This window comes from Pristis pectinata, chromosome 9, assembly GCF_009764475.1.
Source record: "Pristis pectinata isolate sPriPec2 chromosome 9, sPriPec2.1.pri, whole genome shotgun sequence".
Classification (NCBI taxonomy): Eukaryota; Metazoa; Chordata; class Chondrichthyes; order Rhinopristiformes; family Pristidae; genus Pristis; species Pristis pectinata.
The window spans coordinates 52167472-52191002 of NC_067413.1; the positions used below are offsets into that span (position 1 = coordinate 52167472).

General features: G+C 41.0%; 1 protein-coding gene across 7 annotated transcripts in view; it reads right to left on the minus strand.

The window, feature by feature from the left end:
• The window catches only part of zfpm2a (zinc finger protein, FOG family member 2a), a 602778-nt gene that overhangs the window by 167846 nt on the left and 411401 nt on the right, over positions 1 to 23531 (minus strand). For all 7 annotated transcript variants that reach the window (XM_052023932.1, XM_052023933.1, XM_052023931.1 and 4 more), the window contains one exon: positions 15759 to 15870. In XM_052023932.1, coding sequence (XP_051879892.1) covers positions 15759 to 15870 — 112 coding nt within the window. The remainder of the gene's footprint in view (positions 1 to 15758; positions 15871 to 23531) is intronic.

The following is a 23531-nucleotide window of genomic DNA, read 5'->3' on the forward strand; positions in this document are numbered from 1 at the left end:
TTATTATGTGGCCATTTCCTGATGGTAGCTGAAGTGCTGAAATACACATTGCAAAGTTGAATAACTTCCAGGGAACCACTATCCAGTACAGAAACCACAGCCCTGTGACTGTCTGAACCTCTGTGAATAAATTAGTAACTTTCAATATATCAAATTGTTCTTCTTTTCTCCCCTGAAGGTACTAACTATAGGTAGGTTAATTCTAGAGGCACTGGCTATACTCTAAGACTTTCCCAAGCCTTCATTCAAGCCTAGACAAGACGTATCAGCAGTTCTCCACTTGAAGGGAGAAATGCAGCCAACCCATTGATATTTTCCAGCAGGAATCTTTTCCAGACACAGGAGTCATGGCTATTTTCCTCTTTTGTGGGTCAAAATTAAAGAAGTCCACAACCGCTATTGGTGTAGAAATATTCTTTATTAGTATGAACAGCTGCTTCAGCTCCTTGTGTTGTGCAAGTTCATTGAAATTGCTTCTGAGTACACACTGCAAAGTGCAATGAGCTAACCCAATGCATCATGAGTGGTAGAAGGATTTTATATGGTTACATGAGTAATCATATACAAGGTTATTCAAAACCTCGTATTTATTCTGTAGGTGTTCACAGCAATTCCACGGCCCAGGAACAGTGTAATTAACTGCAGGTAAGATAGAAATGGTAGCAAATTGCACTGTGCTGCACAACATGTTCCAGATCATATTCAAAAGAAAACTCAGAGAATAGGTATAGCATTGCACCATTGACTGTCTGTCACTCTTACAAGAGACTGTCATAAATGGGTCACAGAACTTGTGAAGAAACTGTCACAATATTCTCTTACCAGTGGAATTTCCTTGCTGTCTTACATACATTGCATAGATATATTTTTGGTTTTGCTTTATATGTGTCATTGCATGTGTTTATTATTTTTAAAGATTCTTTAGGATCTATTTCCCTATCTTCAAATATTCTTAAAGAGCACAGCATAGCTTTCTACATTGCTGCAAACCACCTCTTATTCTGCTTAATGAAAGATAATTTATTAATCTTTTTTAATTTTAATTATTAGAGGGAAGCATAATTATGTTCCAGCTTTGTGCTGGCTTGTATGTTCCTTTAGGGTACAATTTTGTTTTAATACTGTAATAATATGATTTTCTGCAGTGATACTGCATTGTGACAGACTTTGACAGTCAAGCATACTCAATATTCTTCTGTAGTTCTTGTGTCAGATTATAAACTCCAGTCCCTCCTATTCCCTGCAGATGTTTAAAAAAAGAAAACATTTGACTCGCATGAAATGTTAACTTTATCAACATTTATTAATTTCACACTTTGCCTAGGCCAAATGCTCAGACAATACTGTCATAGTTGCTGCAGCCTGCAGCCATTTGGCAGTACTGGAAGTCACCCTGGGCACTTTGTTCTTGGCAGAATGTGTACTGTACAAGTGGAGAGTGAAAGGATTAATTCAAAAACTTAAATAAAAAAGCACCTTTCAAGACATTGTCCACATGGACTTCTGCATGACTTTTGAAAAGGTCTTGCATGGTAAACTGGCCTGGAAGTTAAGATCACATGGGATCCAGGGTGAGCTGGCCAATTGGATGTGAAACTGGCTTCGTAGAAGGAGTCAGGGGGTGGTAGTAGAGGGTTGTTTTTCAGATTGGAGGTATGTGACCAGTGGTATGCTGAAGGATCGGTGCTGGGTCCCCTCCTGTTTGTCATTTGGATGTGAATGTAGGTGGCATGATTAGTAAGTTTGTGGATGACACCAAAATTGGTGGTGTGGTGGGCAGTGAAGAAGATTTTCTCAGGTTACCACAGGATCTAGATCAACTGGAAAAGTGGGCAAAGGAATGGTAGATGGACATAACTCAGAGAAGTGGAAAGTGATGCATTTTAGACTGTTAAACCAGGGCAGGACTTACACAGTAAATGACAATGTTGTAGAATAGAGGTACCTAGGGGTACAAGTACATAGCTTCCTGAAAGAGGTGATGTAGGTAGACAAGCTGATGAAGAAGGCATATGGCATGCTTGCCTTCAATCAGACGGGGCATTCAGGACAAGAGCTGGAATGTCATATTACAGCTGTGGAAAATGTTATTGAGACTGCACCTGGAATAGTGTGTGCAATTCTAGTCACCATACTATAGGAAGGGTGTGATTAAGCTGGAGAGGGTGCAGAAAAGATTCACAAGGATGCTGCGGGGACTGGAGGGCTTGAATTATAAGGAGAGAGTGGGACTGTGTTTCCTGGAGAGAAGGAGGCTACGGGATGATTTTTTAGAGGTTCATAAAATCATGAAGGGTATAGATAAGATGAATTGTCACAGTCTTTTTCTCAAGATATGGGAATCTCAAACTTGGGGAAATAGGTTTAAGGTGAGAGGGGAAAGATTTTAAGGGGAGCTGAGAGGCAAGTTTTTTCCATATAGAGCATGACAGGTATATGGAATGAACTGCCAGAAGAGTGGTGGAGGTGGATATGATTACAACGTTTAAAAGATATTTGAACAGGTTCATGGATAGGAAATGTTTAGAGGGATAGGGGCAAATGGGACTAGTTCAGGAAGGCATCAGGTCAGCATGGACAAGTCAGGTCAAAGGGCCTGTTTCCATGTTGCATAACTCCATGACTCTATTGCAAAAAGATTAGATGGCAACTTAATAACAAGAACAAAAACATTTGTTCATTGCAACCAATATTCATGTTCAATGTGACCAGGATCCAACATATGCTTCTTTCCCATCTTTGGTGGCTGACCAGAAACTAAACTGGAGTAGCCGTATACACAACGTGGCTACAAGAGGCTAGGAATTTTGTGGTGAGTAACTCACTTCCTAATGCCCCTCAAAGCCTGCCCACCATCTACAAGGCTCAAATCAGAAGCTTTGTAGATGGTGTAATGGAATTTGCTCCATTTGCCTGGATGAGTCCCGCTTCAACAACACTCAAATAGCTCGACACCATACAGGACAGAGCAGCCCACTCGATAGACACCCATCCACCATTCACTCACTCCAGCACTGATGCACAGTAGCAGCTGTTTGTACCACCTACAGGATGCACTGCAGCAACTCACCAAGAATCCTTGGACAGCACCTTCCAAACTCATAACCTCGACCAGCCAGAAGGACAAGGGCAGCAAAACCACCACCTGGAAATTGCCCTCAAAGCCACACACCATTCTGACTTGGAAATATATCACCGTTTCTTCTGTTACTGGGTCAAAATCCTGGCACTCTCTCCCTAAGAGCACTGTGGGTATACCTATACCTCAAGCGGTTCATGGCAGTTCACCACCACCTTCTCAAGGACAACTAGGGATGGCCAATTAAATGCTGGTTCAGCTTGCAAAGCTCATATCCCTTGAATGAATATAAAACAAAGTCAGACAAAACGTTGAAAGACCAGTTGAGACTGCTGATTTTTCAAAAACTAAAGTGATTCAGCTCAAATCAGTCCATTCAGACAATCATCTCCAAAATATCCCAGAATCCTAGGAACAAAAGCAAATAAATTTTGTTCAATCTGGAACATGAATGTTGTCTATGTGGAGTTTGCACTGTGACCATGTAGGTTTCTTCCAGGTGGCCTGGTTTCCCCCCACAGCATGGTGTGGTAAAGATTGGTAGATTAATTTGCCACTAAAAATCACCCCTAGTGTGTAGGTTAGTGGTAGAATCTGGTTCATGAGAATGTGGATAGAATGAAAAATGGGATTAATGTAGGATGACTGACTGTTGGTGCGAATTTGGTGGGCAGAAGGGCCTGTTTCTGTGTTGTATCTCTCTATGACTCTAAATTATTAGCACATTGAGTGATTAGAATCTACGGCCACATGTATAACCTGGCACACAAACTAAGTACATAAGAAACTCTTGTGATGCCATCAATTTGAGCTACAAGCAACTTTGTCCCTCAATCCTCATTTCCATCTGAGTAATAATATGTGGTATCAAACTGCAAGGCACCAACTGGGAGCTATAGAAACTGAAGATGAAGCCCTTCAGTTGAGTTCAGTTGAAATTCTCCAATTTCACTTCAATACTGTGTGAACAGAAATTAAAAGTTGCCCTACTAAGGTCACCACTTCTAACCCAACTCCAGTTTACTAATGTTTTTGCTGAACATCTTGGTGCAAGAGGTCAGAGAAAGATACTATTATGCTAAGGCTCCAACAGCATCCGGAAGACCAATGTCCAACTACACTAACAGCTGATCAAGTCAATGTCCTCAGCAGCATACTGAGAATCTGCCCTCAATGGAAGCATGTCAATTCTGGCATGCACTGTAAAGACAGATATAGTTCTTCATCTCCAGTCTCCAAACAATATTGCTTTCACCCATTTCAATACCTCTCTCAACAATTCCTCCTGTCCAACGTAACCTTTAGCACACAGTCACAAAGGTTTGTAGTAACAGTTTTCCTCATTTGGAAGATACTCATTGCTTCCACATCTTCTTCTTCTTCTTGGGATTGAGGATGACTTACTTGTCCTCTGGTTTGGTGGGTTCTGAGCTGACTTATGAGGCCAAAAATAGACTCTTCCACAGACGGGGGCAAGAGGTGCCTGAGGGGTTTGAATAGTTTGTGATGCAGGCTGTTCCCTTTACTACTTATGCTAGGCTCCTGTTCATTTCCAATGCATGAACTGGAGGTTCGTAATACCGTCCCAAATACTTGTTCTTCATTGTGAGTGGTCATGGTACAGGAATTCTCAAGGGTGTGTAGATATATTGCAACTTTTCAAGGCTTTGGATCTATCCTTGAGTCTTTCTCTCTGTCCACCTGGCAATCTCTTCCTGTGACGGAGCTTGGAATTGAATGTATGTTTCAGGATTCAAGTGCAAACAATGTGGCTTGCACAGCAGAACTGATTGTGTTCCATTAGGTCTTCAGTGCAGTTGATGTTGACCTGGGAGATACACTCATGTTGATTCACTTGTCCTTCAAGTGGATTTGGAAGATTTTGTGGAGACAGCATTGGTAGTTTCCTTCCAGTGCCTTGAGATGCCTGTTATAGGTAGTCTAGGTCTCAGAAGTAGGGAAGTGAGCAGGGATTACTGCTGCTTGTGCATTTAGATGGACAGTATTTATTACCTCCTTATATCAACAGTATTAACTAGTTAGTTCCCTCTCTTGCTGCAGCAAACACCACAGTCAATCCAGATGAAAAGACCAAGATGAAGTAAGGGTATTGATACAAGTCAGGAGCCTGAGTGTAATGGGAGTGGCATTAGCACAGCAGCAGCAGCATATTTAGTCCCTTAAATATTCTTGTGCACTTACTTCTTCACCACCTTCTCAACCAGTAGCATTTGGGACAGAATGCCTGGAGCAGCTGAGTTATAGGAAGCTATAATTATGCTCTCTAATATCCAGAAGTCATAGGGAACATACAAAGAACTGCAACCTTCTATTACTTTTGCTGAGGCCACAAAAGCAGCACCTCATAAAATCAAAAAATGCACCATTCAGATCACTCATGTGAGAAATGAATGGAAGGATTTATTCTGCTCGCTAATAATCACCACCACCTCATACAGCACATTGTTTAAATTCCAGTTTTGCAGCATCATCCAAATCTGCATTGCCACTATATCACTGATGTACATAGAACTTTAATATTCTTTCATGCAGGTTTAAGGAATTACTGAAGGATTTAAAGTTGACTGTTAATATAAGAGGGGTAGAGATTGGATAACACTGGAAAATGGTACGGGATTTGAAACATGCAATTAGCCCATGTGAAATAGTGACGGTTGAACAGAAAATTTGTGCTCAGATTTCATTTCATGATTGATGTGAGCAGCCAACCTTAGGTGCACCGTTGCCACTGTTCCTGTTGGAGCTACAAACATCTGGAGGTTGAAACCAGATGTTTGCACTTCTACATTAGAATTCTTGTCAAGTAGAGGTGCTTTCTTCTAATGGTGCTGGACACCATTCTGCATTGCAGAAGGTAATAGTTAGCTATAGCAGGGAGGAAACTCCCCATCTATCTGCAGCTTTAGGCAATGATGGACAAAGTGAAAAATGGTCAATATTAGTGACACGTCTTTAATTTCCTTCCCCACAAATGCACTATTGCTGCCCAATGCAAGCATGCTCATCAACTTCATCACTGCCCAATGAAAACATGCTCATCACTCACCTAGCAACTGTATTTAACAACCAGTGTTTTTATACCTAACATTCATGTGTCCTACTACACTCTGAACCTACATCTCTCCACAAAATGCCTCTTCAACTATAGCAAGCACATTGATCAAACATCTTGCATGACACTCACTGATACACTTCTCTTTTTGTCAGGAAAAGTTGGCAGACAATCGCCAGCAACTGCAGTAGATTGGTGGGAGTTAAGTGTCTCTCCAGCATCCGGGACACTCTTCACCCATGGTCTAGTTGAGCTCACGCCTGCCTAGTTACATTGATCCAGATTATAAGATCCTCTCTACAATTCACAAAGTGCTAATATCTCTATTACCGACTGCTACTATTGGAGCAAATGGTGGGATACAGCCTTCCTCCTCACTCTCTTGTTCATCCAGTTCTGCTTGTTATATTTGGAGCTGCTGTTGTAGAAACTATACCATCAGGGGATGCTGAGAACACTGAACATTGACAGTATGCTTATGCCAACCCTCCTTTGCACATTCTACTCCCCCAACCATCCATAATCTTTGAGCACTTAAGCACCGATGCACCATAGAAAGCATCCTATCTGGATGTATCACGGCTTGGTACAGCAACTGTTCTGCCCAGGACTGCAAGAAACTGCAGAGAGTTGTGGACACAGCCCAGCGCATCACGGACACCAGCCTCCCCTCCTTGGACTCTGTCTTTACCTCTTGTTGTCTTGGTGAAGCAGCCAGCATAATCAAAGACCCAACCCACCCGGGACATTCTCTCTTCTCTCCTCTTCCATCGGGTAGAAGATACAGGAGCCTGAGAGCACGTACCACCAGACTTAAGGACTATTGAACGGTTCCCTTATACAATGAGATGGACTATGACCTCACGATCTACCTTGTTGTGACCTTGCACCTTATTGCACTGCACTTTCTCTGTAGCTGTGACACTTTACTCTGTACTGTTATTGTTTTTATCTGTACTACATCAATGGACTCTGTACTAACTCAATGTAACTGCACTGTGTAATGAATTGACCTGTATGATCGGTACGCAAGACAAGTTTTTCACTGTACCTTGGTATAAGTGACAATAATAAACCAATACCAATACATTCTCAAAGTATGCAAAACTTTCCTCCATGCCCCACCTCTGCTATCACTCCCAATATCAGAACTCCACTGTGTGCTTTCTCCTTTCAAAAACTTCACCTGGCCAAGCAGAGCTGGCCAACCAACAAGAGTGAAGATGAAGGCAGTGTCCACATTTGATCCAACAGCTGCAGTCAGTAACTCAGATACTGTCACTCTGTGAATTGTAGCAAGTAGCTTAAAGTGAGGATCAATGTAATCAAGCAAGAACGGGCTCAACTGGATCAGTGAAGAGTATCCCAGGTGCCACAGCTGATTTAATCTATTACTTTCTCTTTGTTATTTTATGTTTCATCTACACTGCTTATAGTGTTGCCATTCTTTGTGCCATACTTGGCTACATGGACCTCCATCTCATGTTCTTGGTCGTGAATAAATAAAGTAGAAAGCTGAAGCTCCAAAATAAATTCCAATAGCATATCACTTGTCACACCTTGGCAACTGTCATCCTCAGTCACTTACACTAAACACACAATATTGTGGTGGACAAACATTGCTCAAAATTCAGTTCCATTGATCAATTGTGGGTTTAGCTTAAATGGTTGCAAGTAAATTTCTATCCATCTGTTTCTTGACATTCAGCCGGTCTCCCAACCAGGTCAGTTGTTTATCCTCTATTCAATGAGATTCAACCTTGGTAAACAGTCCCTTATGAGAGGTCAATCAAATGAATTCCCAGAGATCTATATTAATAAAAAACAGGCTTGCATTTCATATTGCATCTCTCATATCCTCGTAGCTCAAAGTGCTTTGCACCCAATGAAGTACTTTTTGAAGATGAGTCACTGTGAACTGTGGCATCCAATTTCCACACAGCAAACTCCTAGCAAACAGCAACATGATTATAACAAGATCTTTTTTTTGTTGTTTACATTGCGCAATATTGGTCAAAAAACCAAGAATAATTCCCCTGCTGTTCTTCATTGTTGTGGCATGAGAGATGAGAAGAGGCCTTTAAAATTCCCCTGTCCAGGACTTGGTCACCTTTCCAAAATACTAATCAGGTTTTGCCAATATCACCTGCACTTTACAAATCTGTACTGACTCTCTCAGCTTAAAATCTTCCAAGTATTTAATTACTCCATCTTTAATTATAGACTCCAGTCATTTCCTGACAACAGATGTTTGGCAAATTGGGGTATCATTCCCTCGTTTCTCATTTCCAACTTTGTTACAAACCAGATTGCCATATGCATGCCTAGAAATCCATTAGCTCCATTTTAGGAGCATTAAATCATCATTGTGCAGTGTTCCCATGCTGAATCAACTCTGCACTGATCACAATATTAGTGCAACAGTCCAAGCATATTTCTTTTGAGAAACACTTTGGCTCCTCAATACATTTCAAGCAGCTGCTGACAGTTAGCCACTGAGCAATCATATCATGGTTTCAGTCCTTAAAGGGGATATTCACCATGGCAGTCCAATAAATGCAACAGGTACAATGGCTGCTATAGATGAGTAGCAGAGAGAAGGGGTATGAAACCCCACTTGAGTGAATGTATCCAGGAGATATTTGTTCAGGAAATATATGCCAGAATGGAAGTTCTCTATGCCTAGGAGCCAGGAGGCCTTCAAGGACCAGCATAAGGAGAGACTGGTCACACATGTCCTGACATCCAGAAGCGACACTCCTATGGACATGAAACAATTCTCACAAAAATATCACAACCTCACAAGATACATAAGGGTGAGCACTTCAACCTCCTCCTCAAGGATCCTGCCTCCTGCACACATCTCCACCCCAACTACCCCAACACACATACAGTATGTACACACATCATCCCCTCGCATCCACAGCAACTCACAGTCACTGATTGTGTTTTGGTCTATGTGTGACACATCGGGAAAAGTTTCTTGATTAATACTTTGTAGCCATCTTCACAAATCTACAAGGGAATCATAGTTAAAGGTAAAATTGAAGTAGATTTCAGGCAAAATTTTCAAGCAATCTCCAAGAAGTCAACCAAAATAGGAGGGTTTTCCTTTCATCCTTAGTTCCAAACAAGGCTAGAACACAAAGTCCTCCTCTTGGCCATGGAGCAAAGCAGGTGCAGGTCAAGGCTAGAGGGGAGAAGGCTGTTAATCACCACATCTGCCGATCTCCTTGGCTCCCTCATTGCCAATCTGTCCAATAATGAACTCTCTGTTCATATTACTTTAGTCTGCATGTGCACTGGTCCATTCCATTAGAATTACTGTGCACATAGCTGTTTGTGCTGCAAAACCAGAAGCAGAGAAAACATTTCAGTTCAATGACCTTTCATTAGAAGTCAATGGATAAAAGCTCATTGACTTGAAATGTTAACTTTTTTTCTCCCTCTGTAGATGGTTCCAGCATTTTCTATTTTTATTTTGGATTTCCAAAATCTGCAGTATTTTTACATTTGCCTTAATAGTGCCATTCTCTTATTATATGCCATATGATATTCTGAGAGACCTGTACCCCTTGCTGTCCCTACCACCACACTCAACATGGGAAGAGGAGGAGGAGCATCAACAGAAGCACAAGAAGGATGGTGAACAGGAATAAGAAGTGAGGACAGTGTGATTGTACCTAAAACAGCTCAGCACCACCTGAGATACTGGCATGAAAAGGGCAAGGTGAAGTAGGTTTGGAATGTACGTGACTTACACTCGGGCTACTGGTGTGGGGGCTCACTGGAGGGAATCCTCCATGCTCCTTGCCATCCCTTACATTTGGACAGGCAGGTGCGAAAATGCACCAACCATCTCCATATGCTTCACTGACAGACTTTTCAGAAATGCCTCCCAATTACAGTCCTCATCCAACTCCTTCGGAGCCGTACTGACATGTTAACTCTTTCTCCCACTTTTCATAGGAGGCAATACAGAACGAGGAGAGCATCACTTCTATTCTGTGCAAAGATCCAATGACAATTCCACTGCACAGCATCTATTGGGTCAGGAAGCTGCTTCACAGGCCAACTGAACTCATTGAGCCTCTCTGGAGACTCAAGCTGACTCAAGTTAGAGCTCTGCTATCTGTTACCTAGGAGCCAGTTGTTGTTCTTCAGGAACAGAGGGATACCAACCATGAATTCTAATTCTTATCTGGGAACTCAGAATTGAACTAATCTCCATTGGGTGCAGATTATTATTCAGCCAGAGCAGAGAGCTAGTTCTCAGGAAAACACTGATGCATTTAGGCAGTGGATACCCGGGACACGGTCACTGGATCTCGCTGGGATCTAGGGATCTTTGACATTGGGAGTATAATCTTCAGCATAACAGATTGACATACCTTTGGGTACCTGGTACCATGAGAGTTCAAAAATAAAAACAGGAAATGGTGAAAATACTCACCAGGTTTTGTAGTGTAGGGCATGCATTGCAACACTAGGCTTTCAAGCCGAGCTGTGAGGTGCTCATAGACGGCAATAGCTTATTCACTAAGAAATGATGTTAAATTTCCTGTTGATATTATAACATTTATTTTAATGTTGATTCTGTTATCTTAAACATTATATCTTTTTTAATTCAATTAAGTTCAGTGCATGTTAGACAACATTCAGACATGGGCTGATAAGTAACAGTTAACATTCACACCACAAAAGTGCCAGACAATAACCACTTCCAACAAGAGAAAGTCTAACCATCTTTACAAGACATACAGTGGAATTACTGCTGCTATCCTAGGGGTTGCCAATGACTAGACACTTAACTGGAACAGTCACTTAAATTCAAAGTGGATTCACTTAATATCCAGAAAACTATCAATGTCTGTTTTGTATGAGTTTACAGCAGAATATCTAGCCTCTGACTTGTTCTTGTTGGCACAGCATTTAAGTGACTGTTCCAGTTAAGTTTCTAGTCAATGGCAACCCCCCAGAACAGCGATGAGGAGAGTGCAGGAAAATGGGGCTGAAATAGAAGGTCAGGCCCAATCTTAATGAATGGCAAAACAGGGTTGAAGGGTGAGGTGGCCAATCCCTGCTCCCTTATCTAATGTTCTTACTACTTGCCTTCTAATGAAAAACTTAATTTTGTTGTTTGTGAAGAGACAGTAATCTTCCAGAGAAAGTTGTCAGAGTGGATTAGGCAATTCTAGTGATGGAAATAAAAAAAAAACTGCAGATGTTGGAAATCTTAAAAAAAAAACAGAAAATTCTAGAAACAGTAGATCAGGCAGCATCTTTGAAAAGAGAAACAGAGTTAATATTTCAGGTCAAAGACCTTGCTTCAGATTGATTAAGATACCGACAGATATGATTAAAATCCTCTGAAGGCAAAACTGTATTCCAGTGCAGCAATGTGCTTTATTCAATGCAAGTTCCTTCAATAAAAGTTACGGATGCAAGTTGCCTGCATCATATGGTGTAACCTTGATGCAAGTCTTTTTAGAATCCTTTCAGCCAAGGCATTTTTCACAGTCATGCTCTTTGAAGCCTATCACTCATGACTTTCTAATCAAGCTTTGTGTTTGAATTTAAAAAAACACGTCAAAGAAATGATCCAAATAACTACTGGATTCAAAACCGATTCTGATGAAGAGTCCTGGACCTGAAATGTCCACTTTTTCTCCTTGCACAGATGCTGCCAGACCTGCTGTTCACTAATATCCTACAGAAGAAGAAATTTGCCATTCTTACTTTGTCTGGCCTATACGTTATTCAAGACTGAGAGAAATTTAACTGCCCCCCTAGCAAGCTGCCAGATTCTATCAAGCTGCTATGTTAAGACGGCTAAAGAATAGAGCCAGAGTGACAACACACCAACAACCTCAACACCAAATTCAGCAAAGTCCTCCACACAAACATCTGGGGACTGGTGTTGCAATTGGGAAAGCTGTCCCACAGACCAGTTAAGTAACAGCCTTGCACTGTAGTCACCAGATCATTCCTTATGCAACAGACTCTTCTGTCATAACTCCTGAGTATGTCCTGTCCAATCCGTAGGACAGATGCACCAGAGCTGACAGTGCAATGGTTTGCAGGTGGGGGAGAATGGACTTGGAAATCCTCAATATTGACTACAGACCCCGTGAAGGTCAAAAATGGGCAAGACACTTCCTCCTGAATACCCAACTCTAAGTCACACATCATTCTCCCTTTATCATTGCTGAGTTTAAATCCTGAAACTCTCTCCCCAGCAGCATTATAGAATCAACTCTGCCAGAAAGACTATAGCAGTTCACGAAGATGGCTCACCAGCATCCTGATAGCAATTCAGAATGGGCAATAAATATTGACCTTATCAATGATGTCCACATCTTGATAAATGAATGTTAAAAAGAAAATCAATGGCTATCTGGAATGTCCAGCTTTGGCCTCCAAAGGCAGACTAGCTCAAGTACATTTCTCTGGCTGTGATGATTGCCTGGGTATATCCCAGCCTTGCTTCTTGAAGATTAGAATGGAAACATGTGTCCCTGTAGACTGTATTCAGGTAGAGTCTTCAAATGTGAGCACTTCTCTGCCTCCTACTTCTGCTAACTATTTCCAGCATTTTCTGTTTTCTTTTATTATAGCACCATTGTAAGTTTCCTTCAAGTGCAAGTTTGGCAGGTGAGCTCAACAGAAGTATCTGTGGTGACCTGGTGTATTTTTCAGCCTGTGAAAACAGCCTTCAGAGAACTCTGCAGCATGCTGCAGTTTGACCTTACAGTTTCTGACCCTTTAAATGATGTTGCTGGAAAGAATACAGCACCATGGAGACCTGTTTGGCTTGTAGCTGCCAAATGACAATTGTTTCATGGACATTGTCATCTAATTTATACTGGAAATGTTCAAAAACAGCATTGCATGAGCAGTGATATCCTTAGGATGCAAATGCTCACCATCACATTACACCCTGGGTTAACACCATTTTCAAAGCAGCAATCTAATCTGTAGGCAGCAATTTTCCTAACTAAATGAACGGTTCTTCAATCAAGGGAACCTTGGCAGATCATAGTTTAGACATCTGTGGAGTTCTCATCCTGTTCTTTTAAATCCTGGGATGAGAAACATCTGGTCCTGAGGATTTGGAGCTTACTTTTAATTTCTTTACATCATCTTTGCAAGTCTCAAATTCTGATTGAGTGTTTGTTTCTTCAGCGTGTCCTTTATGTTATTCACCATTACAAAATAATTATTTAACATAGTGCTTATTCAACACCTGCATCATTTGCATTTTTATCAACATTACTATTTAAGCTGCCCAGTGTTGTCCTTGACCAACAATTTTACCCGACAAATCTATAAAAGCTGTCTTGTATTGATTTTCATATCATATCCCACTTCTGTATCATTAATGCAAACACAATCTCAAGCCCCACCAGGCATGTAGACTCTACTTTTCCATTCCATTACTGCAGATTCTTTCCCTGCCACTCCATTACTACAGACACTTTACTCCACCACCAATATAGCAGGCACTCCTTTCTCCTGTACCATTACTGCAGTTACTTTCCCCCATCTACTGTTAATGCAGATATTTTCCCCCTCCCCTGCTCTTAATGCACTCCTCCCATCCCATCTTTGGTGCAGTCAGTCTCCTCTTCTCTTATTTATGCAGTTTCTCTTTTTCCACCATTAATCCCATCACTGTTTTTTCAAATAATCCAACAACACTGTGTCCCTGCAGCCAATGCTGGCATCCTTCCTTTCACCACTGTTCAGGCAAACTCACATCCAATGCTAATCCAGATGTGCCACTCCTTGGCAGTTACTCCAAATAATCATTGAGATCCTCAGATTATATGCTTTCCCACTAATTTTATTAGATTTCTGAAGTCCCTGCCTGCACTGACACTTCTTTTGGCCTCAAGGCATGAAGCTGAGTAGCATCTTTCTGGATTGCAATAGAAATTGACCAGAAACTTAGCTGGATCAGTCACCTAAACACTATGGCTACTGGACCAGGTCAGAGGCTGGATATCCTGTGATGAGAGCCTTAACTCTTGTTACCCCAACATATTTCCATCATCCACAGAGCAATATTTGGGAAGGTAATATAATACTCTCCATTTGCCTGGATAAATGCAGCACTAATGACAATGACGAGGTTTGGCATCAATCAGGACAATGCAACCTGCCTCAATGATAACACATTCACAATTCTATGCATTTGCATCATCCACCATCAGCTCATCATGACTACAGTGTGTACTATCTACAATATGCCAGTCTGACCACACTTCCCAAATGTGTGAACTCTGCCATCAAATATAAGGGCTTTAGGGGCATGAAAACATCATCACTTGCATTTTTCCCTCCAGTCACACACTCTACTGACTTGAAAATATATTGTTAGCCCTTCATCATCACTCAGTCTAAGTTCTGGGGCACCAATCTCAACAGCACTGTGGGAGTACCTTCACCAGAAGAACTGCAGTGGTTAAAAAAAATTCACTTCCCTTCTCAAAGGCAATTAGAGACGGTCAATTATCGCTGGTTTGTCAGCAATACTTACATCATGTCAGTGAATTAAAAATATATCTTTTCACATCACTTTGCCCCATTTGTTTTGGGAATGCAGAGTTCAAATCAGCTATCAAATGTCTCCTGTATGAACCAAGTGGCAGGCCATGTATCAAAAGGATAATGTCAGGGGCATTTTCAATGGCTTTTAAAGTCAGCTATACACAGGCCAAGCTGGCATATGGGTATTTCCCATCAAACTCACACAAAGTTACTCATAGTAACGTGATACCCATACACCAATATTTAGGAAATATTCAAGGATCAGAAGGGGGAAACAGTCTTAATTCTCAATCATATTGTAATAAAAGTAATACATTACTTTTAATATCATACTTGCAGCGTAATAGCTACAAAGAAATGTTTTCAAATCTTCAAGGTCATCAGTAACAGGATCTTCACTGAGCCAGCATGGCATTATCTGTTAATTATTGTTATTTATAAGTACACTTTACTGATGTAATTTAATGAAGTAATTTGTCTCAGTTTTTCTACTTCCAGTGTTCAGACATGTTTTTACTCACAATGATTTTATATCAACCACAGAATACAAGGACTCTTTTGCAGCAGTGCACCCTACAACATCGCCCACACCCCCCCACCCCCCATCCACCACCACTCCACCTCCACCCCTCTGGGAAGAAAATCACTGTATATATTATATTTGATTGAAATTGATTCTATTGTAACACTGGCAAGTACTGTATTACAATAGAATCTTTATCTGAATACATGCATTAAGGAATCAGTATTTCTTTTTGATAGCGAGGGATGGGCCTAGAATGATCTATGCTTCTTGAATTAAAGTTGTGATATACTGGTGGTAACATTTTTGTTCTGCAGTGCATGTTTGATATAATAACTCTCTCAAATGTCTTACCATTACAAGCAGTGATTCTGGTAAATTGTAGTTGTACTCATAATATCTGAGATAAAAGTAAATTAACTGTAAAAAAAACAAATTTCTGATATAAAGCAATTCTATTCCACAAATGCACCTATTATATCTATTCACGGGTATAATTTCACATAAAAAGAGAACAGAATGTATTTTACCTTTGCTGTACACAACACAGTTGTTGTTGTTGTCATCTGTTCCTCGCCAAGTCACATCCATCAGCCACTTGGGACCAGCATGCACCACTATAGGGACAGCTGTTTTTGTCTTCTGTACAAAGGGAGATAATAAACAGATGCTGTTTGTTTTCTGTGATTAAGAACTTGATGAATAATACTAATTTTCACAGAACCATAACCCCCAATACATCAGCTGAAAAATATAATCCCTTGTTGAGTTTTAACAGAGGACAGAGAAAGGCATTTTGATTGACAGAATAATTATTAAATCAGGAGTCTCCAAATGATAATGGATCAGATACTCTAGATTAATAAATCTCCAATGGCTTGTATTTAAATCAAAATGTATATGACTTTGGCAGCAAACTCTGCAAAGTCTTCTTTGTGAACTTCATGAACTTTGGGGTAGAAATTCTTTAACGTGTGCTTTCTTTTGTTGAAGAGTCATTGTGGAAATACAAAGATCCAATTTTCTAGTGTTGATGATGCCCAAAGAGTTATGCACATAAAATTTGGCACTTTAGGGCATGGCTTGCATATTTGTGCCCAACTGCAAGGTACACTTTGCCTCTGTGAACTCTCAGCATTATTGATGGTGAGCTCTGGTATGATGCTCAGGGAGAGATGATCACAGGGCAAGGGGGCAGAGTAAATTTGGAGGTAGATTATCAGAGGGAAAATCAGGGTATTGGATTGGGAAGATCATTATGGGAGGGATTGGTTATAGGTGGAGGCATGTAAGGAAACAGAAAGGAGACAGAAATGCGCTGAGTAGGAGGCCAAGGAAAGGTGGGAAATGATGAGCAAGCAGTGGTCAGAGGGGAAGTGAGGAAAAATTTGGTGTGGAAAAAGGGGATTGGGGTTCAGAGAGAAGATTGGGTGCATTGGCGTGAAGATCAGGAGGAAGAGGCAAGAAGATATTGATGGAGTAGGTTGAAAATCAGTTGGCAAAGAAGGGAGAGGTCCAATAAGCTACAGTGGACTTCAGAAGAGAGTAAAGTTCAACAGCAAGAATATTGGAACAATCACTGTGAATATTAAAGAAAACAGATACATATACTAAGAAAGTTTGACATATGAGAGTATATTCTCCATTCTGATTCCTTAGCTGTGACCCAACAGGGCTAGGCCTTTTAATTACACAAAAGTAGGGCTTACCCTCTGATTAAGGTCACTTCAAAGCCTGTGGCATTCATAATTATCATAAGCACAGTAGAAATTTGTCTTGTGTTAGATCAACTTTACATGAGTGACATAACAGTATCCATGCAAATGAATGCCATACAGAGAGACCACTTTAATTTGCACTGGTGTGAAATGCAGGCATGAAGTTTCTAATAAAATTCTATCACTTGGTGCTAAAGGTGTCATACTATTGAACAGCATATTGGATAGTAGTTTTCACCCTCGGTTTTCCTACAAATCGCTGACAACTTCCTGTGAGGTGAAATAATTAGAAATCATTTATGGAAGCAGTCATCCTCATTAAACATCAGTCGAGGGTTGAATGGGCCTTTTTCTAATTATATAGTATGGTGCTATAAAGGGGTGCCAGATGAATACCTAAATTACAAATTATGTTCTGACATTGAAGAGATGGTAGAGAGCGATGGTTCAGGTCTATAAAATATATTCATTGTTAACAAAAGTATTTTCTTAAGGTAAGTTTATAGTTATTAGCTGAATGGTTAATAAAATGGCTACTTCAATGACAAATGTATTCTGTTATAACTACCCCATTCTCCTGATCAAATATTTATACACATGTATTTAGTGCTACCATAATTTATAATGTCATTCTGTGTTGTTCAAACACTAAATGTTGCATATAATACAGCTTATATGAAGTATCAATCTTCATGATTTCTACTTTCACAGGTGTTTCTGTGGCCATGAGGAAGACTCCAGAATAGCCTGTTGCCTCCCTGGTGCCAGGGTCAATGATGTCACAGAGCAGGCACAAAATATTCTAAAAGGGGAGGGTGAGCAGCCAGAGGTTGCGGTCCATATTGGTACCAACAACATGGGCAGCAAGAGAGATAAGGTCCTGCAAAGGAAATTTAGGGAGTTGGGTAGAAAATTAAATAAGAGGACCTCTAGGGTTATAATCTCAGGATTACTCACCATGCCATGTGCTAGCAAGGCAAGAAATAGGAAGATAGTGAGGTTGAATGTGTGGCTAAGGAGCTGGTGCAGGGTGTACAGTTTCAGGTACATGGATCACTGGGCCCTCCTTCAGGGCAGGTAGGGCCTGTGCAAGAAGGATGGGTTGCGCCTAAACTGGAGGGACAACCATGTCTTTGCATTGAGGTTTGCTAGTGCCACTAGGGAGGGTTTAAACTAGCGTGACAGTGGGGGAGGAATTGAGGGGAAGGTGGAAGTTAGATCAAGTAAGTCTGAAAGGAAGGACAGGCTGGGCCAAGTCAATGAACACAGTGGGACTGATGTGTTTACTTCAATGCCAGGAGTATTATTGGTAAAGCTGATGAACTTAAAGCCTGGATTCGTGCATAGAACTATGATGTTGCAGCCATTACAGAGTCTTGGTTGAGATAAGGGCAGGACTGGCAAGTCAACGTTCCAGGGTTTTGATGTTTCAGACGTGATAGAGAGTGATGTAGAAGAGGTGAGGCTGTTGCATTTCTGATCACGGAAAATGTCACACTTGAATTCAAAGAAGACATGCTGGAGGACTCATCCACTAAGGCAATATGGGTGGAGTTCAGAAGTAGGAAAGGTGCCATCACTATAGAGCGACAGATATGTCGGCAGATTATGAAAAGATGTAAGAGCAACAGGATGGTTGTAGTGGGTGTATTTCCCCTAAGATTAACTGGAACTTCTTAGTGCAAGAGGCTTAAAGTGGGTTTCTTCCATGATGTTTTCTTCAAACATTATGTACCAGGAAGGGGCCACACTGGACCTTGTATTGGGAAATGAGCTTGGCCAGGTGATTGAGAGAGCATTTTGAGGAAAGTAATCACAACTCCTTAAGTTTTAAGACAGCTATGGATAAGGATAAGTCTGGACCTCGGCAGAAAGTGCTAAATTTTGGGACAACAAATTGCAACATTATTAGGCAAAAGCTGGGGAAAGTAGATTGGGAGCAGCTGTTATTGGGTAATTCCACATCTGATATCTGGGAGTGGCTTAAAGACCAGCTGATCAGAATTCAGGACCAGCATGTTCCAGTGAGGAAAAAAAAGGATGGCAAGGTTTGGGAACCTTGGATGACGAGCAATGTTGTAAATTTAGGCAAAAAGAAAAGGGAAGCATACTTAAGGTTTAGGAAGCTGAAATCAGGCAGGGATCTAAAGGAATATAAAGAAAGCAGGAAAGAAAGCACGGAATCAGGAGGGCTAAAAGAGGTCATGAAATGTCCTTAGTGAGTAGGATTATGGAAAATCCCAAGGCATTTTATATTAAAAACAATAGGGGTTAGAAAATCCCAAGGCATTTTATATTAAAAACAATAGGGGTTAGGACCACTCAAGGACAAAGGTGGGAATTTATGCCTGGAGCCACAGGAGGTGGGCAAGGTAGTAAATGAGTACTTTGTATCAATATTCATCAAGGAGAGAGAAGAACATGGAGGATAGCAAGAATATGGAAGGGTATGATAATAATCTAGGGCATGTTGATATCAAGAAGGAGGAGGTGTTGGGTCTCTTGAAGAGCTTTAGGGTAGATAAGTCCCCAGGATCTGATGGGATCTATTGCAGGTTATTAAAGGAGGCAAGAGAGAAGATTGCTGGGGCCTTGATAAAGATCTTTCTATCCTCTTTTGCCACATGGGAGGTCCCACAGGACTGGAGAGTGGCCAATATTGTTCCTGTATTTAAGAAGGGCAATAGGGATAATCCAGCAAATTTTAGGCTGGTGAGCCTCAACATCAGTGTTAACGAGACTACTGGACAGGATTCTTAGCAATAGGATTTACTCGGATTTGAAAAAGCATGGGCTCATTAGGGATAGTCAGCATGGCTTTGTGAGGGGTAGGTCATGCCTTATGAACAATTGAGTTTTTTGAAGAGGTGATGATTGATGAAGATGATTGATGAGTAAGGCTTTTGACAAGGTCCCTCATCCAGAAGGTTAAGACACATGGGATCCACGGTGACTTGGTAGATTGGATTCAAAATTGGCTTGGCCGTAGAAGACAGAGGGTGGTGGTGGAGGGGTGTTTCCCTGATGGGAGATTTGTGACCAGTGGTGTTCCACAGGGATCACTGCTGGGATCTCTATTGTTTACGATATATATAAGTGATTTGGATGAAAATATAGGTGTGCTGATTAGTAAATTTACAGATGACACAAAAATTGGTGGAGTTGTAGATAGTGAAGAGGCTGTCAAAATGATACAGCAGGATGTAGACAAGTTGTAGTTACGGGAAGAGAAATAGAAAATGGATTTTAATCCAGATAAGTATGAGCTATTGCACTTTAGGAGGTCAATTGCAAGGGGAAATTTTACAGTAAAAGGCAGGACCCTTAGGAGCACTAATGTGCAGAGGGATCTTGGGGTGCAAGTCCATAGCTCTCTGAGAGTGGCAACACAAGTAGATATGGTGGTAAAGAAGGTGTACAACAAGTTTGCCTTATCATTCAGGGCGCTAATGATAAAAGTCAGTAAGTCACGTTGCAGCTGTATAAAACTTTGGAGTATTGTGTGCAATTCTGGTCACCACATTGCAGGAAGGATGTGGAGGCTTTGGAGAGGGTGCAGAAGAGGTTTACCAAGATTAGGGAGTATTAGCTATAAGGAGAGATTGGATAAACTTGGACTGTTTTCTCTGGAGCCTCAAAGGCTGTGTGGAGACCTGATAGTTTTGAGAGGCACAGATAGGGAAGATAGTCAGGCTCTTCTTCCCAGGGTGGCAATATCAAATACCAAAAGGGCGTAGCTTTAAAGTGAGAGGGGAAAAGCTGAAAGGAGATGTGCTTAGCAAGTTCTTTCCACAAGAGTGGTAGGTGCCACTCTCTGTGGCAAGAACTTGCAAAGGCAGGTGGTGGAAGCAGGCATGAAAGTAACATTTAAGAAGCATTTAGACAGGGACATGAACATGCAGGGAATGGAGGGATATGGATCAGGTGCAGGCAGACAGGATTAGTTTCATTTGGCATCAGTCAGCACAGACTTCATGGGCCAAAAGGCTTGTTCCTCTGCTGTACTGTTCTATGTTCAGTGTCCAATTTACTTTGCAGCTATTAGGATTGTTTCTTTATTCTCACTCATAAAATGCCTGTTTCAATCTTATCTCTTCTATTGACTATCTCCTACTTTTATTACCTAATTATTATGTTAAACCTTTTCTTTCAATTTCTAGTTTCTTTTCAATTATACAATATTCTGAGACACAACCAACTGGACCTCACCATTACATGTTCCTAAACTATCAGTTATAATGCTCAACATTAAAATAATTGCAATCACTTCATCTCCAATTTGGTTACAGTAAACAACCTTGAATCCCTGCCTTGTCCTTCTCCTTTCCCTGTACTCTGTGGTTCCTCTTCCGCCTACTGACACCTCAGTAACTAAATGTTAGAATAAAGGTTGGATTCCACATAGTCATTGAATACGAATACAATTGGCAGAGACCACCAGACGGCCAGGTGTAAAGGAATACTCACATCTTCTTCTTTTAAAAACACTGCAACATCTGCCATTTAGGATTTTAATTAAGAGTTATGTATCCCAACAGCAACTTTATTTATTACCTTCAAGCTTTGCTAATCCCTGTAATTGTAATTTGTTTTTTGTTGTGTCATGGATTAAGTGCTTTTTCAGTCAAAATGTACTCACGTCAATATCTGTTCCTGCTATGTCATGAAAGTAAATCAACAGTGAATTTAGAGTTTAGCATAGTCAAAGTTGCAATCTGAAACATGGATGCCAAAGTGTCTAAGGAGCAACTCCATCTCAGAGGAAGAATGCTTCCTCTAGAATGTAGCAAAGACCAATCACTTACAGACCCTGTTATGAGCGAAGGAAACAGATTCAAAGAATCTTGAAAGTAAAGGACTCTGAACACAGTCTGGCAAGGAAGGATTTTGCTTACAAAGACAGACCAGGGAAAATGGTAACAGGAATAACACACACACACACACACACACACACACAGTTTATAGCGAGCATGGGAAAATCGCAACCGGGTAAAATACACACACACAACTAACTGGGTATATACAATCAAGGAACAGTCAATACGATACCTGCCACCCCTTGACTCAGTGCAGGCACGGCTCTATGCTACCAGGGATACTAACTAATTTCTCCAATGCCATTACATGGTTACTTGGCCTGGAATGAAGCAGATGCACCTAACTTCTATTAAACAGTACACAGCACAAGGCATCCCTCAGAGACAAAAGAGAGAGAACCACTTACATATAGCACTCTTTATAGTGCAGGAGGGCTGGGGGATTCAAACAGGCCAATGGCCAGAGGCCAAGTACAAAGGTGCTTAAAGGGACCAATGGTCAGGTGTGCACTGATGGGTGGGGTGGAGCCAAACCTTGATTGACAGTGGTGTGTCTTTAGACCAGGTAATGGGCAGTGCTGTCATCCGACCAGGTAGGGGCAGTGCTGTCACATGACAGCCACGACTCTCCACAATACAGACCCCCAGCCAGAAGGGGCACCATGCCAAAACAGCCATGCCAATCTGCTTTCCAGCAATGTCTAATCCATTAGTACAACATTTTTCACAATTATATCAAAGCAATTTTGGATGAAGAAGTAACTAAAATTCTTCACCGCATTTCCCAATGAAGAGTATGATGCTCCCAGTAGCATCATAAAGTATTTGGTCAGGACTCCTCAGTTGCTAATACTGTAACCAAGTGATCACTGCAGACTGGTCTTCATTGGTGAAAATGCAAGGTATTGAGAGGACTCCCAACATTAAAGTACATGTGAAACTCAATATTCCTTTCACGGAGAAGTATCAATTATTGTTTGCACAGTTACAAAGCAACATGAGCTGAAGAAATTCTGTAAATTTTTTGGATGAAACTCCTCAATGCTTTAAGTCATTATCAGCATGGTTAGTTTGAAAATAATCAACTTCTAGATGAAGTGCAGCATGTCAACACATTACCCTACTGCATGGTAGATAAAAGACAATCTGTTAAGTGTGGAGGCAAGAGTGGAGTTTCTTAAAAAGATGAAAACAGACGTTTTGCAGATCAGAATTAAATCCTCTTCCATGGATCTACCCCTTTGCTGGAAAAGAACAGATCGTTTAAATGTAAGGCTAGCAGTTCATCATGCAGCCTTTGTTTAAATTCAATTTTCAGGGTATGGATGTCATTAGTAAAGTCAGCACTTATTGCCCATCTTGAAATGCCCTTGGGAAGGTGGTGACAAGCCACCATAGTGACCTGCTGCAGTCCTTCTGGTGAAGATACTTCCACAGTGCTGTTGAATAAGGATTTCCAGTTCCAGCAATAAATTTATAAATCAAGTTGATGTGTAGCTTGAAAGAGAAAATGCAGATTCTGGTGTTCCCATTGAATTGTTGCCCTTGTCCTTCTACTAACGGAGATCTCAGGTTTAGGAGATACTGTGGGAGAAGCCTGATTGAGTTACTGCAGTGCATTTTGTAGATAGCAAACATTTCAGCCACTCTGCGCTGGCAGTGAAGTGAATGAATGTATAGGGTATTTGATGGGGTGCCAATCAAGCAGGCTGTTTTGTTCTGGATGGTGTCAAACTTCTTGAGGATTGTTGGCACAGTTCTCATCCAG